General features: G+C 39.0%; 1 protein-coding gene, 1 long non-coding RNA gene and 2 other non-coding genes across 5 annotated transcripts in view; 3 read left to right on the forward strand and 1 right to left on the reverse strand.

Moving 5' to 3' along the window:
• Positions 1-6,319: 6,319 nt before the first annotated feature.
• Positions 6,320-11,349, forward strand: LOC100924406. 2 transcript variants are annotated; one of them, XR_004233827.1, is made up of 5 exons: positions 6,320-6,431; positions 6,869-7,002; positions 7,792-7,884; positions 9,318-9,416; positions 11,225-11,338. It is a non-coding gene; the product is annotated as an uncharacterized LOC100924406 (long non-coding RNA). The 2 variants fall into 2 exon arrangements; XR_004233828.1 differs by lacking the exon at positions 6,869-7,002 and having other exon boundaries at positions 6,329-6,431; positions 11,225-11,349.
• Positions 7,644-7,715, forward strand: LOC111720543. Its single transcript, XR_002770188.1, has one exon. It is a non-coding gene; the product is annotated as a small nucleolar RNA R38 (small nucleolar RNA).
• LOC111720544 lies at positions 8,991-9,064 on the forward strand. Its single transcript, XR_002770189.1, has one exon. It is a non-coding gene; the product is annotated as a small nucleolar RNA R38 (small nucleolar RNA).
• Positions 11,350-11,381: 32 nt separating the features above from the next.
• The window catches only part of ST6GALNAC2 (ST6 N-acetylgalactosaminide alpha-2,6-sialyltransferase 2), a 65,803-nt gene continuing 57,617 nt past the window's right edge, over positions 11,382-19,567 (reverse strand). The window contains exons 5-9 of the mRNA XM_012548508.3: positions 19,294-19,432; positions 18,337-18,440; positions 16,077-16,160; positions 14,334-14,433; positions 11,382-12,412 (exon numbers count right to left, since the gene is read on the reverse strand). Coding sequence (XP_012403962.1) covers positions 12,245-12,412; positions 14,334-14,433; positions 16,077-16,160; positions 18,337-18,440; positions 19,294-19,432 — 595 coding nt within the window. The 3' untranslated portion in view covers positions 11,382-12,244. The remainder of the gene's footprint in view (positions 12,413-14,333; positions 14,434-16,076; positions 16,161-18,336; positions 18,441-19,293; positions 19,433-19,567) is intronic.

The raw sequence follows: 19,567 nt of genomic DNA on the forward strand, positions 1-19,567 counted from the left end.
CTGGTATTACAGTTTCACACTCCAGTACTAAATTTGGTACAGGCCAATTACAGAGGGGTTGTCCCCTTTCTTCAGTCCCCTGGATGGGCTTACTTGGTGCTGCCCCTTTTGCTTAGGGGTCCCTGTCAGCTTTTATCTGCAGACTATATGGATGTGTTTTGTATGACTGTTGTCCTCTCTAAGTTTGTTGGAGCTTCTAGTTTCTCCTCTGGCGAATCTGCTTTGGACTCCTACTTTCCCACAGAAGGATCTCCCCTGTCAATTCCAAAGACTTTTAGGGCTACTTCCCCTGAGAAGCACCTGCCTTTGGAAGTGATGAGAGAGACTTCACTTCATCAATGGGACTGGATTATATGACCTCTTATTCTTTTCAGTTTGGGGTTTATAATCCTAAATGCATTAGAAACAGCTTGATTTGTGCTCTAGATTTTCGGATGAGAGAAATTATTATTAATAACCAATGATTTGAGGAGATTCAGATTTCTCTTTTAAAAATCTTCATTTCAAAACCTCAGTCTCTGTAAGTTGACCTTTCTCCCTATCTAGATCCCACAGATAAGGCATCCATTAGTGTTCTGCTCAGGCATGGGTGGGGCATAAAGTCTTTGAACGATTGTCCAAGGTGGGGTGTGTGTGACATAATCAAAGTTTAGGTCTAGCCTCTCATTATAATATCCATTTAATTATCAACAAATAAGAGTTGATTGCCATCCTTTTCAATTCTCTCCTTCAAAAGAACATATAAGCTGTGAACCACTCTAGCCTCTCATTATAATATCCATTTAATTATCAACAAATAAGAATTGATTGCCATCCTTTTCAATTCTCTTCTTCAAAAGAACATATAAGCTGTAAACCACTATTGGTTTTTGGTCTAAGAGGGATATGGCCAAATGATTATTCTTAAAACTTCTTAATATTTCTTAAAATGCTGATGTTACTAATAAAATGCTACTCTCCCATTATATCTCTTAAGTCGTTTTAAATGCTACAAGGAGAATAGATTTGAAAGAACTCAGAAAAAAGATAAAAACTCATGACTTAAGACTCTAAAAAGAAAAGTTGTTTTTTTTTTTAAAAAGAAGAGAAAATTAACCTGAAAAGAATAATATGAAATAATTTAAGAATCATTTGACTTCCTGAAAACTATGACCAAAACAAACCCTATAGATACCATATTTCAAGAAATCATAAAAGAAAGTTACCTCTGACTACTAGAACTAGAAGACAAAATAAAAATAGAAAGAATTCACAAGTAAGTTACTCCTTACCTTAAAGAGATCTCATAACTTACAGTGCTTTTAGGTCAAAGAAAAAAAATGCTTCAAGTAGCAAGGAGAAATTAAAAGGATAGAAAAGAAAGGTAAGACCCAGTGATCTGGGTCTCTATTGAGTAAAAACAAAAAAGACAGAGTAGGATCAGACTCCTGTTCTAATTTCCAATTGTAAGTTACAAGTATTGATACTATATCTTTATTCCCCCTACTTTCTTTTTCATCCTAAAGGAGGGGGTGGAGAGTTAAAAAACAAAACAAAACAATAGGATATGATAAGAGGGGGAAATGCTGATTGATCCTATCTGTGAATGTGAATGTAATCAACCAAGTGATAAAATGAGAGACAATGAAAGAATGGATTGGAACTATAACCTAATGATTATTGTTTACACATGAAATATAAGGATTCATATTAGAAAGAGTTAAAAAAGAGCTGAAATAGAACTTATTAGTAAACCTCTGCTTATTAAAGTCAAATCAGGCATAAAATAGAGAGACCTATTTACTCCCCGGGGTTTTTGTCACTAATAATGAGTGATGTCCTGCATGATGTCTAAAATGAACAGAGATTCCATACAAATGATAAGGTTCTCCAGATGCTCCTCATTGTGGTTGATATGTGGTGTTTCAGAATTTTGTAAATGAGATCCACAGTCACACAAAAGAATTTGTAATAGTTTACACAGGAATAACAAATGGACAACAAATGTCTGTTTTCTAGATAAAGACATTCTCTAACTTTTGGGTCTCAAGATCCCTTTATACTCTTAAAAGTTATTGAGGACCCTGATCAGAGATTATTTAAGGTTATGTTTAATGATAGTTGCTGTATTAAACATCTGAATGTCTTTGTATTATTATAACAATAATTTTTGTTTTTGTTTTTATTTTGAAAAAAATTTCTTTACAACATTATCCCTTGCACTCACTTCTGTTCCGACTTTATCCCTCCCTCCCTCTACCCCCTCCCCCAGATGGCTATGACAATAATTTTGAACTAAAACTGTTTTGGGATATATTCCTAAATCACTCTTTGAGAACTATGAGTCTAGACTATAAAATGCAGTTGGATAGAAAGCCTACTGACTGAGAACCCCTGGTCTAAATTATAATATGCAGTTGGATATAAAACCCACTGAACTGATCCATCAGGACAGATACTGCAAATGGCAGACCCAGAACTGAATAGAAGGAAGACAACAACGTACACATAAGAAACTGAACAGTGATTTCAATAATTTCAAACTTCTGCCTACAACAAAACCCCATTTAAAAAAACACAATATTTTTTCATTGATATTCTATGGACACAAATCTTGGAAATACTATAATTTCCAATGAATTGTGTATATGTGTTGCAAAAAAGCAGTGGAGAAACATATGGCAGGCATAAATATAGTGTATCATATTATGAGTGATGAATCATGCAGAAGCAAGATATTCAAATAAATAATAAAAATAATAAATAAGTAAATGAACTAAAAAACAAAAGATGTTTAAAAAGATAATTGACCAGAAAAAATGAACCAGTTAAGATACTGTAATAAGAGTAGTACATACTAGATAGATATTTTGTATGTAGCACTGGTATCAACTTACTGTTAAAATACCTAGAAGAATGTCTCCAGTATCCTTTTTTCCCCCTGAAGCAATTGGGATTAAATGACTTGCCCAGGGTCACATAGCTAGGAAGTATTAAATGTCTGATTCTGGATTTGAACTCAAGTTCTTCTAACTTCAGGGCTGGCACTCTATCCACTGTGCCACTTAGCTGTGCCTCTCCTCCTGTTATCCTTTTGGAGGGACTATCATTGAGGAAAAATATTAATAATCTACCCTATATTTTAGGCACAAATCTTGCAGAAACAATTTTTATTTAGATTAGATTGCAAGATCTTTAAGGGCAGGTATTTTTTGTCTTTTTTGTTTTGTTATCTCCAGAACTTAACACAGTGTTGGCACATAGTAAGCTCTTAAAAATATTTATTAGAAGAATGAATTTAACATTATATTAACCCCAAGCACTTCTAGAAAGAGAAATTTCCAAAAATGGAATAGTATTACCATTGCCTTTCATTTCTCTCTTTCAAGATAGAGTGAGATAATCTTTATAGAAATCTTGAACGAGATCGTATATTTTAAAGTTAAATATAGTTTAGGGTTAATATTTCAGAATAATCATTTTACAAAAATCACTTAATCTTCAATTCTTTCTTGGCTATTTTCTTCAAGAATTGAAAAGAATCTCTTAGCTGTGCAGCCAAAATGGTGGAGTATAGACAAAGACTGAACCAAGTTTTCCCAAATTCTCTTCCAAACACTTTTGAAATAACACCTCAAAAATAACACCTGGAACAGCAGAACCCACAAAAGGATGGGGTGAAAGACTTTTCCAGAATAAAACAATTTAGAAGATTGATAAGAAAGATTTGTATCACTGGGATGAAAGTGGAGTACCCCAGCAAACAAGGAGCAGACATTGGATTGTTGTTTTTCTTCTTCATTCTTGAAGTGTACCAAAATGGCATCACTATGTTAGAGTCAAGTTAGTATGTCTGACTATAACTATCAGACCAATACCAACTTGGAATACTAAGCTATAGGTCAGATACGTAGTCCTTATGAACATTTGGGGTGGATTCTTAAATTTTGCACATCTTGTATTTCTTGTGAACCAATTTAATTGTTTTTCTAATAAAGCACAGCATCTTCTCGGATGAGGGCACATTATGTTGGATGGTCCTGTACCAGTTATACAACTGATTCTAAAGTTCTTGAGAGTTACCTTGTATTGCTTTTTCTTAACACCTTATGAGCACTTGCCCTGTGTGAGTTCTCCATGAAATAGTCTTTTGGGCAAATGTACATTAAGTATTAGAACAATGTGGCCAGCCCAAAGGAGTTGTGCTCTCTGAAATAGAGTTTAAAGGTTTGGCAGTTTAGTTCAAGAAAGGATCTCGGGCAATCTTCAGAATCTTCCTAAGACAATTCACACGGAAGCAGTTAAGTTTCCTGGCATGGTATTGGTATACTGTTGAGGTTTCACAGGCATACAATAATGAAGTGAGCCCAATGGCTCTGTAAACCTTTAGTTTGGTGGTCAGTCTAATACCTCTCCTCTCCCACATTTTTCTCAGAACTTCCCAGACCCTGAACTAGATCTGGCAATGCATGTATCAACCTCATCGTTAATGCGTTCATCCCTGGAAAATATACTACCAAGGTAAGTGAATTTATCCACAGCATTCAAAACTTCTCCGTTTTCTCTAATAGATGATTTCATATGTGGATGGTGTGGTGCTGGCTGATGGAGCTCCCGTGTTTTCTTGGCATTATTTGTTAGGCCAAAATTAGCACAAATTGCAGAGAATTGATCCATACTTAGTTGCATCTCAAATTGAGAGGTTGCATTAACTGTATGTGAATGAACAGCAGCACTTTTGGAGCTTTTAGCCTATAGAAAATAAAAGGAGTCAGGTCAAAAAAACATCCCAAACGACTCTTTGCTGAGACTGGGTGCATTTGGTGTTAATTGGAAACATCATTTGGAAAAGTAATTCTGAATTGGTCATAGTTTGAGGACAGAGATCTTGTGACCAATCACAAGGAAGCATGGATCCTGGTCTCAGTTCTAAGAGGAGTGCAGGAGAAAAGGAAACCTGAGCTCAGTTCCAAGGACTTGTGTCTGCAGGGAAAAAGGTAAACACCAGAGCATAGACTCGGAGGGTACTGACCACATCTCTCTCAGATCATACAACTGTGAAAGCCCCCAAACTTGCAGACCCCCAGAACTAGCTCTGAAAACAGCAGCACAAAAAAGTCTGGAGCACGGGATAGTGTTTCCCAACCCCCAGAAGAGCAGAGCCCAACTTAATGGAAATTTAGGGGATGCCTTTCAATTGGGATAGCTCAACAAGTTATGGCATATGACTGTGTTAGAAGTACTATAAAAAATGATGATGAGGGAGTGGTTTCAGGGGAAAAAATGTGGGAAGACCTACATGAACTGAGGCAAAAAGAAGAGAGAGAACTGGGGGTTCATTGTACCTGGGTACGATATTTGGGTACAAATTGCTGGCAATAGCAATATTGTAAAAGATGTTGTTACTCTGATCAATATAATGATCAGTTCTAAAATTATGATTCTCCACCAAGAGAGAGAAAGGATAAACTGAGTGTAAAATGAAATATAATTTTCTCACTTTATTATTATTAGTGATATGGCTAATATGAAAACGTTTTGTATGATTTACATGTATATAATTGATATTACACTCTATCTTCTCAGTAGGTGGGAAAGGGGTGAGAGGGAGGGAGGGAAAAAATCTAGAAGTTAAACATTTTTAAAAGAATGCTAAAAAATAAATAAATTTTTAAAAATTAAAAATTTAAATTAAAAAAATTTAAAATTAAAAAAAATTTAAAAACAACGTCACCTACTTTCTAGGGTTGTCGTGAAGATAAAATGAAATAATGCTCAAAAGGCGCTCTGCAAACCTTAAAACACGACATAAAAACTAGCTATTATTAATAACAATATTAGCCGTTGTTATTGATAAAACAATAACTGCTGACATTCTGCAGTCCTTGAAAGTTTGCAAAGTGCTTTGTCCAATTTTATTTTCCCCCAGGTCCTGGAAGGTAAGGGCTATTATCTCTATTTCACCGATGGGGAAACTGAGGCAGGCGGGCACACCTTCCGGCCAGGGTTACCCAGCTAGGAAGCGTCTTGAGGCTGGATTTGAACTCGGGTCTTCCGGACTCCGGTCTAGCCCCGTATCCATGACGTATGCTAAAAACGCGGATAACGATGGCGCAAGAGGAAGCGGTTTGGAAGAAGGTATGCTCTTGACACCGGCCTCAAAAGAAAAAAAAAGCGGATACTTCAATGAACGTATGTTTATATCTTTTCCTCTTAAGAGGCCTAGAAAAGAGCAGCCCTAAGTTTGTCACGTGACGGGCCGTTCCTGACTACATTTCCCAAAGTCCTTTGCCAGTCTCGCGACACTTCCTTCGAGACTGGTAGCCAAGACTTGCGAGATCACGGGAAGCGCGAGTCTTTTTGGTTTCCGGCCCTTCACCGGTGAGGACGGCGTGGATATGGTCGCTTCTTCTTGGCCTGCTGCGATGCGGAGGCCCAGGCGGCGGCTCATGGTGGGTATGACGGGCGCGACGAGAGAATGTAGAGGTCAGGCGCCTAAAAGAAGGCTCGGAGAGGCCTCATGCGGAACGCGGCTGCCCGGGCCCTCGCAGACGCTACCCCCCCCCCCCCCCCCCCCCCCGCAACGTGCTTCCGCTGGGCTGCCCTCCGCGGGCGCGTCCGAGGATGTTTGCGAATTGTCTGTTTTATTAGCTGGCAAGTACCGATATTTGGGTCAGAGACTGTCCTTGCCTTACGTCCTTGCGTTTGGCGTCGTGTCTGGCTCTGGGGCGGCGCTTGAAGACTAATAACCAGCATCCCCTCGGACCCTCCCGGGGGGACGCGGCCTCTGTGCCTCGGGCGTCCCGTGGGCGCGTGACGAGGGCGCCGACTCTCCCTTCCCCTTCTCCCCCATCCGCACCCCGAAAACTTCCCCGTTTGTCTTCCGCAGGCATTGCGTTTGCTTTGGGAAAAGGGGAGGCCGCGTGGATGGCAGAAGGGATTGGACGGGAAACAGAAATGGAAGAACAGAAAAGCCGTTTTCTCTTAAGTGATGGCGACGCGATCGAGTCCGTGCGAGGATGGGTGGGTGTCGTAGAATGAAATGTTTGCAATCGGAAGGCGTTTCAGAGATCAATGAGCACAACAATCCTTAGATTTTAGAGATGAGGAAACTGAAGTCCAGAGGTTTGACGTGGGTGTAAAGGTGTAAAAATTAGACATTTTAGGTCCAGTTCTGACCATTTCTCCTACCTGCCTCAGAACCAAGGGTTCATTCATTCAACTAACCAGACATACCTAATGTCTCTCTTTGTAGGAGGCGGGGAGACAAAATACAATTTAGGGCACGACCCTTCAATAAATCCTCAACAAATCTATTTGTAATTTAATCAAATCTTGCTTCGTCTTATATTGAAAAAGAAAAAACCATGTTCACAAAAGTATTAGAAGGTTCCACGTGGCAGCAATTGAAGTGGAGGGATCCATTTACTGCATTAATAGTCTGGCACTGTTCCTCAGTTTCCTTACCTGTACAATGAAGTTGAACTACATGACCTGAGTATGTTTCTTACTCTGATTTTTTTTTTTAAATCAATGATCCTTGCCACTGAAAATACCAATAACTTTCTTAGAATTGTGCTTTCTATTACAAAGCTAGCTAATGATAAAAGAATATTTGGAAAACTTGTCTTGGTTTGGCCTATGTTTTAGAAGTTTTGTGAGAGCTGAGCTAATGATGATTTTAAAGTTATCCCTGTCTGAATCTTTTGTGTGGATTCTGTCTCGCTGAGGCCCAGCTCTGCAAACTTAATTCGAGTAAATGCCCCTTGAAGTTGTATAAAGATTCTTATGTATACATCTTTTGTCTGCCAGGTGCTGTTTTTGGACCCTAAAAAAAAAAAAAGCAAATGAGAGACTTCTGGAAATGTTAAAGAATACAAATCTTCCAACTTCTGTATTCAAAGAGTAAGTATTTTAAATTGTCTTATTAAAGTATGGCGGGTTTCTTTAAGTACTGATTTTATTATTGGCCTTTTTGTTTGGGAGCCAATAACTAAGGACAATGGGATCAGTGTAAAGTATTGAATGATGAGTTAGTAGCCCTAGGTTTTCTAGTCTTATTTTCTCATTAAGTCGAATAAGTCACAACAAAGTAAAATTATAAGGGTCTTGCTAGATGTTTGCCAAGTCCATTCTACTTGTGATTTTATGACCTGTACAAAATTTGGGGTCTATTTTCTATAAAAGACTCATGCAGAAAAAGTGAAAGAACTCATGTCTTTCGCGGTGGAAAATTGCCTATAGGGATATATTTATTAAAGACAAACCCCTAGACCATATGTCTTTGAGAGGTCCCCTCTCCCACTGCAAACACACCTACTCCTCTATGAAAATGCTTTTCAGTGGCATTCCTGTCTCTTCCCTAATTTAAGGTGTGACTAATCTTACAGTCCCTTGGTCCCAATTCCCTTCCCTCAGCTCCATACCCTTATAGTTGTGTTTTCCCCCCTTTTGCAGTTAGGCAACAGGAATCACCATTTTTTTTTTCCCTTTTCATATAGACTATAACCTCTAAACATAAAATAATTTAATTACTTGGTGTTTTCTGAACAATTGTACTCAACTTTCTTGTGCTAATTTTTTGGGTGTTTGCAAAACAGTTCATTTGCCTGGCAGTCAGGCCTCTTTCCTTTATATTCTTAGAAAACTGTTAAAATAGAAAGTAACTGTTAATGCTAGTCTTAAGATTCATTACAATAGTTTTCCAGGGGGAAAGAAAAATGTAATATCTATTCCTGAAACACACTAGATTGATGCTTATTTTAAAAAAGGATTTTTGACTAGTTGTATTAAAACTTTTTATTTAAGGGGAGAGGTTTTTAGCCCTGTTTGTATTATGGTCGCTTTTTAACATTCTGAGGCTTATGGTGTCTTCAGCAAAGTGTTTTAAAAGGCATAAAATTCATAGGATAGCAAAGGGAGCCAATTGAAAATGATCAGATTTTCAAAATAAAAAGTTCACAGGCTGAAGGTTAAGAGCCCTGAAGTAAAGGTTGATGAGTTGATAACAGCTGAGCTGATGATGTTATGAAGTTATCCCAGTCTGAAAAAGAAAAATGTAGAATGAGAATTTCCTGAAGCTTGGCTTGTTTTTAAAATGCTATATTTAAAGGAATGGGATTTATCAATTTAAAGGTTAACTTAGATAAATGTTTTATTGTGCTAATTTTTTTGTAGCCTATACCCAAAACATAACCTTCTGTTCCTCATCTGCAGATGAGGAACAGAAGGTTATGGTTTGAGGATTCATTTTATTCCTAGATGGAAGATTTTACAACAACATAGATGGTAGAAGCATATTTATGCTAGGAGTAAAAAACTTGTTCTCCATTCTAAAGCAGGTAAATATGAAGCTTGGTGCTCTGCAGATTATCAAAAAGGCCTTAGTGGATTTATGTGGTACACTGGACATGGTTATGATCTGTTTTTGCCTTAAGGTAAGTTGAAATATGAGTTGTTGAATGTTTTGTTCCCAGAAAGCTCCAAAAGCCAATGATGTTTTGTTATCCCTGTCTGAAAACTTAACTGAAGGGAAAGCAAATCACTTCTGAGGCTTAGTAACTTGGTGCTGCCTTGTGTCTGTTTACATGTAAACTGTGAAGTTTACCTTTTTGTAAAGATTCTGAATTAATCAGAATAAAATTGTACTGCTTTGATTCTTGTCCATAATGTACATTTTGTATTGCCATTGTTGTTTAATGACCTATAACCAAATTCTACCCTAAATCAGGAAATCCAGTTCAAATGTACGTCTTAGAATCAGTAGGGTATGCATAGCTTTAATGCCCTTTGGACATAGTTCCAAATTGCTCTCCCAAAATCACTACTCTTACAATGCATTAATGTTTTATCTGAGGTTATCTCTTGCACCCCAAACCCCAACTTCTAAGCAGTTATCTGCCCTTTGAGTAAATTTTGCATTAGGTAAGATTCACCAATTTTGTCTTGCTTTATATCTAAAGCAGAAGTGGGTTATACAATCTTTAGATAGTTTTAAAGAAGTTCTGAGATCTTAAAACTAGAACTTTGAGGTTAGATTTCTTGAGCCCTTAATCAGTCTTAGTAAACACTGCCTCCCTCTAACCTGATTTTTCTCATTTCCCTCTCATTCCACCCTTCACATTAATTTTTGGGTCTATTTTCTATAGAATACCTATACGTCATTCTCCTTAAGATAATTACTTAGATGTTACTATTTTCTGCTTTAATACCATAGTCAAGAGTAAGAAAAAGATCTTGGTCAAATAGTATAGTAGTAAGAATGCCTTTTTACTGGGGAAGACCTAAATGTCAAGTTTTATGCCAGTTAAAAGTAGACAGTGCCCTGGAATGCTGAATCACTAACTGATCCTCTTTTGTCCATTTCCCTTAACTCAAGTTCCCTTGAACTGAACAGTAGGGTGGTACAATACTCAATTTCAGTTGCTTAGCTATTTGGCTCTGCATCCTTTTTGAATAGGACCTCTGGCATGTGGCAGTCTTCCAGGTAGCTTTAGAACCGAAGCACAGCAAGCAGCTTGTACGGGTGGTGCTTGTAGCTCCCTGGATTTTCTACATTTAATGTCTTTTCTTGAACTTTGTTAAGAGTCCACTGAAAGAAAAGAAGGTAATATAATAATAACTATAAAATGCCCACATTTTATAGTTAATGTCATATTTTTGCCACAGCCACTTTGATTTTAGTTTGGACATGAGAGTTGAACCCATTAACTTGTAAAACAGTGAAATAGGTTGATGACTAAAAAATAATATCCTAAATAGGATATTTTTCATCCTAATAGGATGATTTAGGATATTATTTGGATGTCCTAAATATTCTGTAATTATTCTCACATTTCTAATTTATATAGTGTCAATTTATAAAATACTATTTGTGACCTTGTGAGGTGGATAGTACAAGTCTTTCACCATAAAACATGGTGAAGGATACTGAAATTAAACTCAACACTTGAGCCTGCCACTCCAAGCTTGTCTCATGATAAAGTTGCCTATTTTGATTACAGTTCCAAGATTATGTAACTATTAAGTAGTTGTGCCAGAGCTCAAGTCTTGGTCTTGTGATAGTCTAGTACTCCCAGTAGTATGTAATCTACTTGAAAGATTCTGCCCATATAAATCATGTCTTCCTTGCACCCCTCATTTATATATTCTCAGATTCTGAGACATATAGAACATATAACATAGAAATATGTTAACCATTTAATTGACTTGACATTTCATTTTTTTTTTTTTTCCCTTTTGACAGGTATTATCTACTATTGAAGCTGGGTCTGGCCAACTTTACTATATTTTTATATTTTTTGCTTGTCCACTATATGTATATGTACTTGAAAAAATAAAATTACTTGAAAACCTGTTTCATTATAAGTACCCTAAGTTCCTAAATCTTTTTCACCTAAACACATTATTAACAGCAAAGTGGGAAATACTAGCATTATTAAGAAGGCTCAGTAAGATTTGTAACCATTTAGGTTAGTATGAGAAACTTTCCCATTCAACATAGACTTTCTGAATGTGCTTCTTAGATGCCAGTTATTGGAAGACACTCAGTTCTGACTGCCAATAATTATAATAGTTTTTGCTTTATGCAACAGGGTTGGCAGGCAAATAGTTATCCTTATAATTGGCTACCAAAAAAATCTAAAAATGAGAAACTTGAAAGGACTCTTGGATGCTAGTTGTGATTTTCACATTTCTAACTTCCACCCTCATTCCCCTTTTCCACCAGATTCTCTGTCTTCTTACACGATAGCAAAAAAGACAAAAGAAAAAGATTATTTAATATTTATGTAATTATAGTGGGAAAATGTTTCAAATTACAATTATCCACCCATTCTTCAGGTGGGAGTGCCTCCCCTCCCCTCCCTATTGGACAGAAATTAATCTTGCAGGAATTGATGTTATTCTTAGAGACCTGCTGTTAACTTATTGAATGATTCTTGAATTGTTCTTGAAATTTTGTATTTTAAGAAATTTTTTTATGGTTTTTGTATTATTGTGAGGGAAAGAGGGGTTTGATATGTCATTTTCTCATTTCCAAATGAGTATAGCACCTACTACCTGCTTTAAAATGCAGGAGAATCAGCAGCAAGGCATGGCAGTTGCCTAACTGTGGCTGCATGTTGTATATTTTTCATTTCCATTTTAGAGTAGGGCATTTTTCAATTTCAAGATAATGCTCCTGCAAACCATCTGTTAATTCTTAAGTGACTGTAAGGAAATGCTGATCTTGTTTGTTATTGCTTGACTTGGCTTGGCTTTGGATTCAGCGCTGATATAGATGCATAATGCCTGCCTCGTGCAAATTCTTCCACAGATTGCTTTCTAAGCGCAGATCATGATTGACATAAAACACCACAGGCCGCTTTTTTTGTTCATAATAATGATCAGAAAATTGTTGATAATTGCTTGTCATGAACCCATAGGCACTGACCTGCAAAAGAAAAGTTGAATTAATTCAAAGCATTTAGTCCTACGAAATGTATAATCCTGTGAAAAAAGGAAGCTATAGTTGGTCCCTGGCTCAAAAAATAATTACATTTATTAAACTATGTTGTGTAATGCCGTAATCAAAGATCTTATGTTCTGAGGAAATCAACGTGTACTTAGGGGTAAACACAGAATATACATTAAGATGGGGGCAGCTGGGAGGCACAGTGGATAGAGTACCACCCCTGAAGTCAGGAGGACCCAATTTCAAATGTGACCTCAAGACACTTGACACTTCAGTAAGCAATCAGAAAAGGCTTCAAGAAGGTGCTTGAGCTGAGCTAAAGGAAACCAGAATGTAGGAGAGATGGCAGTGAGGAATTTTGTATTGGAGGTCAGCAAGTACAAAAGCAAAGATGAGTCAGGTTCACAATAGCCGAAGTGGCTAATACTGCATTTGATCATATATCCAATAGGGAATGGCTGGAGAATGGGGAGAAAATAAAACATTGGTGTTGGATGAAAAGGGGAGCTTCGGAGAAGAAATAGATGCGTCTGAGAGGCCCAAAGAAGACATTTTAGAGCAGAAAAAGGTTCCTGGGGAGATCTGTGTGCTGAGATGAACAAGAATGCAATTGATTTGATGTGGGGTGGATTAAGAACAGTCAAGTATTAGAGAATATGAATGGAAGTATGATAGCTGAAACAATAGGGAAGTTTGGGAAAGGGGCAGAATTCTGTTTTAGACCTTGAGTTTGAGATGATTGTAGGACATGGATTTTGAAACGTCCAATAGGCAATTCCAGAGAAGTGCTAGGACTGCTTAGAGATAATTGAATGAGTTCTTTGGGTGCTTGAGAGAAAGAGTTCATTTCAACCAAGGTTAGTGAAGAGTAGTCAGTCTTAACCAGGAGAGCAATGTGGCTGAGTATATGGGAAGGTTAACGTCAGGGGTAGCAAAGGTAAAGAAGAAGCCTTTAGATTTGGTAGTTATCACATAAATTTTGGAAAATAATTTCAAATATGAGGTCAGAAGCCAGATTTATAGGGGTTAAGGAAATGAGAGGAAGTTGGGTTTTTGAGGAGATAAGACTTGGCTATTGGGAAAGGGTTTAGTAGATCAGGAAAGGTAGGATGTCAAGTTTGAATTATGGTGGGGACAACCTGCCAATATTAATAAAACCCAGGGAGGGATTGTGATTTCCTTATTGTAACAAGTAGTGGAAGAGGAAAATTTGAACCTAAGTAACATCACCCTGTAAGTACTATGTCATGCAATAAATACCAATTTAATATGCAAATGAACAGGTGACAAAGATGTGAGAATAGGATGCAAATTGGGGTGATCCTATTGGGTATATCTACTAAGAAAGATGCAGTTAGTAGTAGCAGTTGAGGCTTTGGACCTCCATAAATTGGCAAGGATAACTTCATTCCTCTTTTGGGGGAAAAAAAGGATTTGAAGATGGTTATTGATCATCTGTAGCTGCACATTTCCTGAGATAAGGGAATCGAGTTGGAAAGGGTATATATGGGAAAAGGTTAAAATAATTTAAGTCCCTAGAAGTTTAGCACAGGATGAATAGAGTTTTGTCTAGCAATATTGAGTTGGTTCTTTTTTAGTGTGGCAATTGGAATTTTAAGTGAGTTGCTCATAGTCACACAGAATTAGTGTTTAGTGTCTGAGGCCAGATTTGGACTTAGAACCTTCTGACTCTACGACCAGTGACCTAACCGGTTCCATCTAGCTGCTCTCTAGCTAGTTTCTTGGAAAGGTTACCATGGGTAACTTCTTTAGAAGTTGCTCAGGCAACCGATTCCAGGCCTATGATTCTTGTAAACATCAACATGGAATAATCAGGTTTACTCATGGCTCTGGTCTAGATATAACTGGACTTTTCTAGGAGAAAAGGAGCAACCCTTACCTGGTCACAAGTATGCAAAGCTGTCAGCAAGATGAGGGCCCCAGTACTAGGCATGTACAGGTACCCATATTTTTTATAGATGAGTTCTGATTTCAAAAACCTGGAGGTAAAAAGAGAGGTTATGACTTTTCACATAAAAAAATTCAATCCATGCAAATCAGAGACCTCTGGCAGTTAAAAAAATTCTGGCCATGCATGGTATGGCAGTTTTTGTGACAACTAACATAAATGGATTAGGAAGTTTTCCTAATGTCTTTGGTACGTGTAGCTTACTAGCCATATCAACACATAACTAGCCCATCTCTTGGGCTTGTATACCCCATTATTGTTGATAGTAATTAGAAGCTGCTGCTGTATAATGGAGCCCACCCCAATCACTTCCCGCTGTCTTCCTCTCCCCTACTTGGTCATTACCTTTTAAAAAAAAAAAAATTAAGTTAAAAAAATAGCTTTTTATTCAAAATATATGCAAAGATAGTTTTCAACATTCACTTTGGAAAACTCTGTGCTCCAAATTTTTCTCCCTTCTCCCTTTCCTTTAGATAGCAAGTAAGCCAATATATGTTAAACATGAGTAATTCTAAACATTTCCACAATTATGTTACATAAGAAAAATCAGATCAAAAAGAAAAAAAAATGAGAAAGAAAAAAAAATGCAAGCAAACAACAAAAAAGGTGAAAATACTATGTTGTGATCCACATTCAGTTCCCACAGTCCTTTCTCTGGGTGCAGATGGCTCTCTCCATCACAAGACTATTTGGAACTGGCCTGAATCACCTCACTGTTGAAAAGAGCCACGTCCATCACAATTGATCATATGATCTTCTTGTTGGCGTGTACAATGTTCTGGTTCTACTCACTTCACTTAGCATCACTTCATGTAAGTCTCTCCAGGCCTCTGTGAAATCATTGTGCTGATCATTTCTTATAGAATAATAATATTCCATTACATTCATGTGCCGTAACTTATTCAGCTATTCCCCAACTAATGGACATTCACTCAGTTTCTAGTTTCTTGCCACTACAAAGAGGGCTGCCACAAACACTTTTGCCCATGTGGGTCCCTCTCCCTCCTTTAAGATCTCTTTGGGATACAAGCCCAGTAGAAAAACTGTGGGGTCAAAGGGTATGCAGAGTTTGATAACCCTTTGGGTATAGTTCCAAACTACTCTCCAGAATAGTTGGATCAGTTCACAACTCCACCAACAATGTATTAACTCTATATTTGAGGGAGTCCCATAGTAAACTATCGAGGAGTTTGAGCCCAGGCCTAAAATTGTCCTTTGTCCCCAAATCACAATGGAACAGACAATTCATGGTATAGTGGAAAGGGCCTTAGTTCTGGACAGGAAAGATTCAAACCTCTCTCCTGATCCTTTACTAACCTGTGTAACCTGGCCCTCAGTTTCCTCACCTATAAAATGAGAGGCTTGGTCTAGATGGCCTATGAGGTCTCTTCCTGCTGTAGCTCTTAGTATCTATGAAAGGAATAGATGACAATATTCCCTTAAGCCCCAAACCTTATGGACACTGAGACCTGTTGTTTAGTGAGCCAGTGTTGGCTAGTATAGGAGAGGAATCAGACACTGGAAGTACAGAGAGGCAGGGGGCAGGAAGATGGCTAGTTCCTAGACCAAGGAGTGACCACCCCCGGAGGAAGGAAAGTGTTAGGAGCAGGAGACCAAGGTCAGGAAGTGGATGTGAGCATTGGGAAGGGCGAGGGCCCTGGCCACCCTCCATACCTCTCTTTCAGGTAGCTGATGAACTCTGGATGGAGCAGCTTGAATTTACTCGCAGAGGCATCTGGTCCAAAATAGGTCTGTGGCCTAGGCGTTTTCACGGTAGAAATGTACAGTACGATTATAGCCAATATCAGAAAATGGAAGCGTAGATGATAAAGGGGCAAGGGAGTGATGACGTCGGCGACGATGGGCTCGGGGATGAGGATGGTGTCGGGAGAAGGGGGTATAGAAAGTTGCAGGTATTATGGTAGGAGCTTGATAGGGCTTTGTTAAAGTGAAACAGTCCAGAGAAGGCTGGTGAGTTAGAGAACTAGGAGGTGTGAGCAGCCCATTAGACGGAGGGTAAGTGAGCTTAAGAGGAGGCAGGCGAGGAGGAGCCGGGAAAACTGGATAATAAAGCGAATCAGGAGGCTTGGATTTATCGGGAGGAGCAGGACAGGAGAAGCCAGGGGTAAAGGGGATGGGGATCGTAGGGGGCTGAAAATAAGGATTTGAGGTAAGGAGCTGGGAAACGAAGGGGGCGATTTGGGAAGGGACAAGGGGAGATTGAGTCCGAGTAGGCCATACCAGAGGAGGAGGAGCAAAATTAGCGGATATCTGGGAGGATTGGGAAGGGGATTTAGAGGGAGGTGGAGTGGGTGTCTGAGAAAGACCCCGGGAGGGAGATCTTTGGGCCTGGAAGGGAGATGGTGTTAGAGGTTGCGTGAGAGTTTGAGAAGGAACCCTTGAAGGTTGCGAGGGAGAAGTAATTCCAGCAGGAGTTGGAATTCGAGAAGAGGGAGAAGTGGGAGATATGGGAGGAGTTTGGGCTGGTGTTCGGGGAGGATGTTGGTTAGATCCTCTAGGGGTTGCATGAGGCGGGGATTGGAGAAGGTGACCCGAACGGGATTGGGAAGGGGATTGGGTAGGGGAAGGAATGGGGGATTGGGAGGGGGAGTTCATTGGTGTTGGGGAGGCTTCTATCTATCTTAATAAAACTTAGCCTCTGAGTGAACCTCTCTTAGGAGCTCAAAGCCCTCCCGGGTCATAAAAGTCATTGTTATCACTATCATCATCATCAGTTAGCAATTATTGAGTGCTTACAAAGTCCAGGGCCACTGTGCATGCTTGGGATGAGTTAAAAGGATGGTCAGCTTCAAAATCTTCTTACTTTTGTAGGGGATGAGTATAAAATGGCTAGGGTTTAGGTTGTTTTTTTCTTTTTGCATTAGTGCTAAGTAAAATTAGATCGTTATTAGAGAGAACCCTGAAGTTCAAGGAACTCAGTTCAGGAATATGGGATTTCACTGGAGAAGGCTCAGTTTGGAGCAAAGAAGCTGCTTGGTCTAGGAAAGAAGCGAGGAAGCTAGAGAGGTTCAGATGAAGACACAGGAAAACAAAATTTCCTTGGTCCTACCTGCATTTCACAGTAGGCCTAGCAGTAAGGAATCTGCTCCCCTGCTTATTAGGGAGAGATGCATGGGCCTTTTAGCTGTTGAAAACAACTCCCTAATCAAGGCATGAACATCCATTACTGAAAAGCCTTTTCTAGACCCTAGCTTTGGGCAGCTGGATGAATATCTGAGAGATCCTTAAAACAAAGAATAATCGGTCCATTCAGAATTGAACCCTGCCATTCATCACCCCAGTGGTTCCTGATTTTTTTTTTTAATTGAGTCTTAGCTTCCTTAATTTTATTCACTCTGTAACTTTCAAAATCTGGTATGATCACTTGCTTCCCTTCCCCTTTTCTTTTTTACATTTTATTTTTATCTTAATAGCTTTTTATTTTTCTAAATACCTGCAAAAATAGTTTTCAACATTCACCTTGGCAAAACCTTCCCTCCCCCCCTCCAACAGTAAGTAATGCAATATAGGTTAAATATGTACAATTCTTCTAAACATTTTCATATTTGTCATGTTGCACAAGTTCTTGATTATTTTTACAGGCTCACCATTAAAAAGGGTTGTTGACGATCAGTATGAACAGTGGGATATTTGCCTGGCAGCAGTGTTACCTGCACTTTTCTAAAGAGTAGGATGTTATGTGAATGAAGAACATAAGGTCTTAAACCCCACCTTGGAAATTTGTCAACCCCACGTAGAGAAATCTTGATGGTAGCCTTCCCTTGTCATTTATCCCACCAATGGACACCCTCGATGTTAGGATATTAGGCAGATTGTTATGTAACTACTCAGCTTCCTGTCCCTTCCTTTTTCTGTCCCCCCCCCCCCCCATAACATTATACTGCCCCTGCCTGACCTACTTGACCCTACTTACTTATCTCCTTTGTCATGGCCCTCAGGGACAGGCACACCCAGAATGGCTGACTTTAGCATCAGGTAGTCCCGGATATTTGAAGGAATGAAGATATAGTGCAGGTCCTGCCAAGGTGACAGAGATACAGGAGCCAGAAATGTGGGTTGTATATCTAGCCTTGAGACTCCCTCTCCAAACCTGGGCTGGACTGCTGGAGAATGACCTTCAACCCTCCCAATTCCCCTCCCATGGAGATGGAATGCCAGGCGTTTCTTAAATCCTCGATGGTCCCCAGTGCCCAGAAAAAGGCTTCAGACTGAGGAGCGGGTCGTGAGACTTGGAAACAAGATACACTTATCTGGTTAATCTGCCATGCAAAGGAAGGCTCTCCACTTTAGTCTCTTAGTGCCAAAATCAACTACTGGTAGATCCTATAGCTGCACCTTTCCCTCCCTACTCCATGTGACCTCCACCTCCCACTTCTGAGGGATATAAAGTCTGCCTAAGGAAGGGAGAATCTCCCTCTCAAGTTTTTAGTCTCCTTGGCAAGGCTTCTTAAATTCTATGTGTCATGTACCCTTTTGGCAGTCTGGTCAAATCTAATTTTTTCTCATCCAAATTCACGGACCCTCTGAAGTACCAACTAGCTCCATCCCTTCTTGCATTAATGTTTAAAATGCATAAAACAAATATATAATATTATAAAAGAAGCCAAAGTTTAGTGAAAATAAAGATGTAATTTTTTTTTATCCATTCCATCTGTGGAACTCCTGAAATTAATCTGCAGGGTAAAACCCTTACTTGATACCATAGATCAGGAATCTCCTGTGAAGCCCAGAATTGGGGTCCAAAGACTATGAGGGTTAGTGCCCTTTATTTTCCCAAGGGGTTCTAGTTATACAGGTAAAACCTGTTGACCAAGCTCCAAGGGTTGGGGTTGTACACATCAGAATCTCTAGTCCCATGGGGAGTACTCACATGGTGTTTGGGCACTGAAGTGAAGCCCAGATGCTTGTAGGCTTTCAGGGAGTTCTTCATTGTGTTCACAGTGAAACCATAGAATGAAGTCTTGGTGCCCACATCTTTCTCATAGCCTTTGATCACAGCTCCATTGAGCCTGAGACGAAAAGGAGTCCCCATTATACCAACTTCATTTTTCATTAGTCCCTAACACAGATTATTTACTCATTTTTAATTTATCTAAGTTGTCCTACAATCCATATCCCTCCTCTCCTTCAGAATTAAGAAAATG

Source organism: Sarcophilus harrisii, chromosome 4 (genome assembly GCF_902635505.1).
Source record: "Sarcophilus harrisii chromosome 4, mSarHar1.11, whole genome shotgun sequence".
In the NCBI taxonomy this organism is placed as follows: domain Eukaryota; kingdom Metazoa; phylum Chordata; class Mammalia; order Dasyuromorphia; family Dasyuridae; genus Sarcophilus; species Sarcophilus harrisii.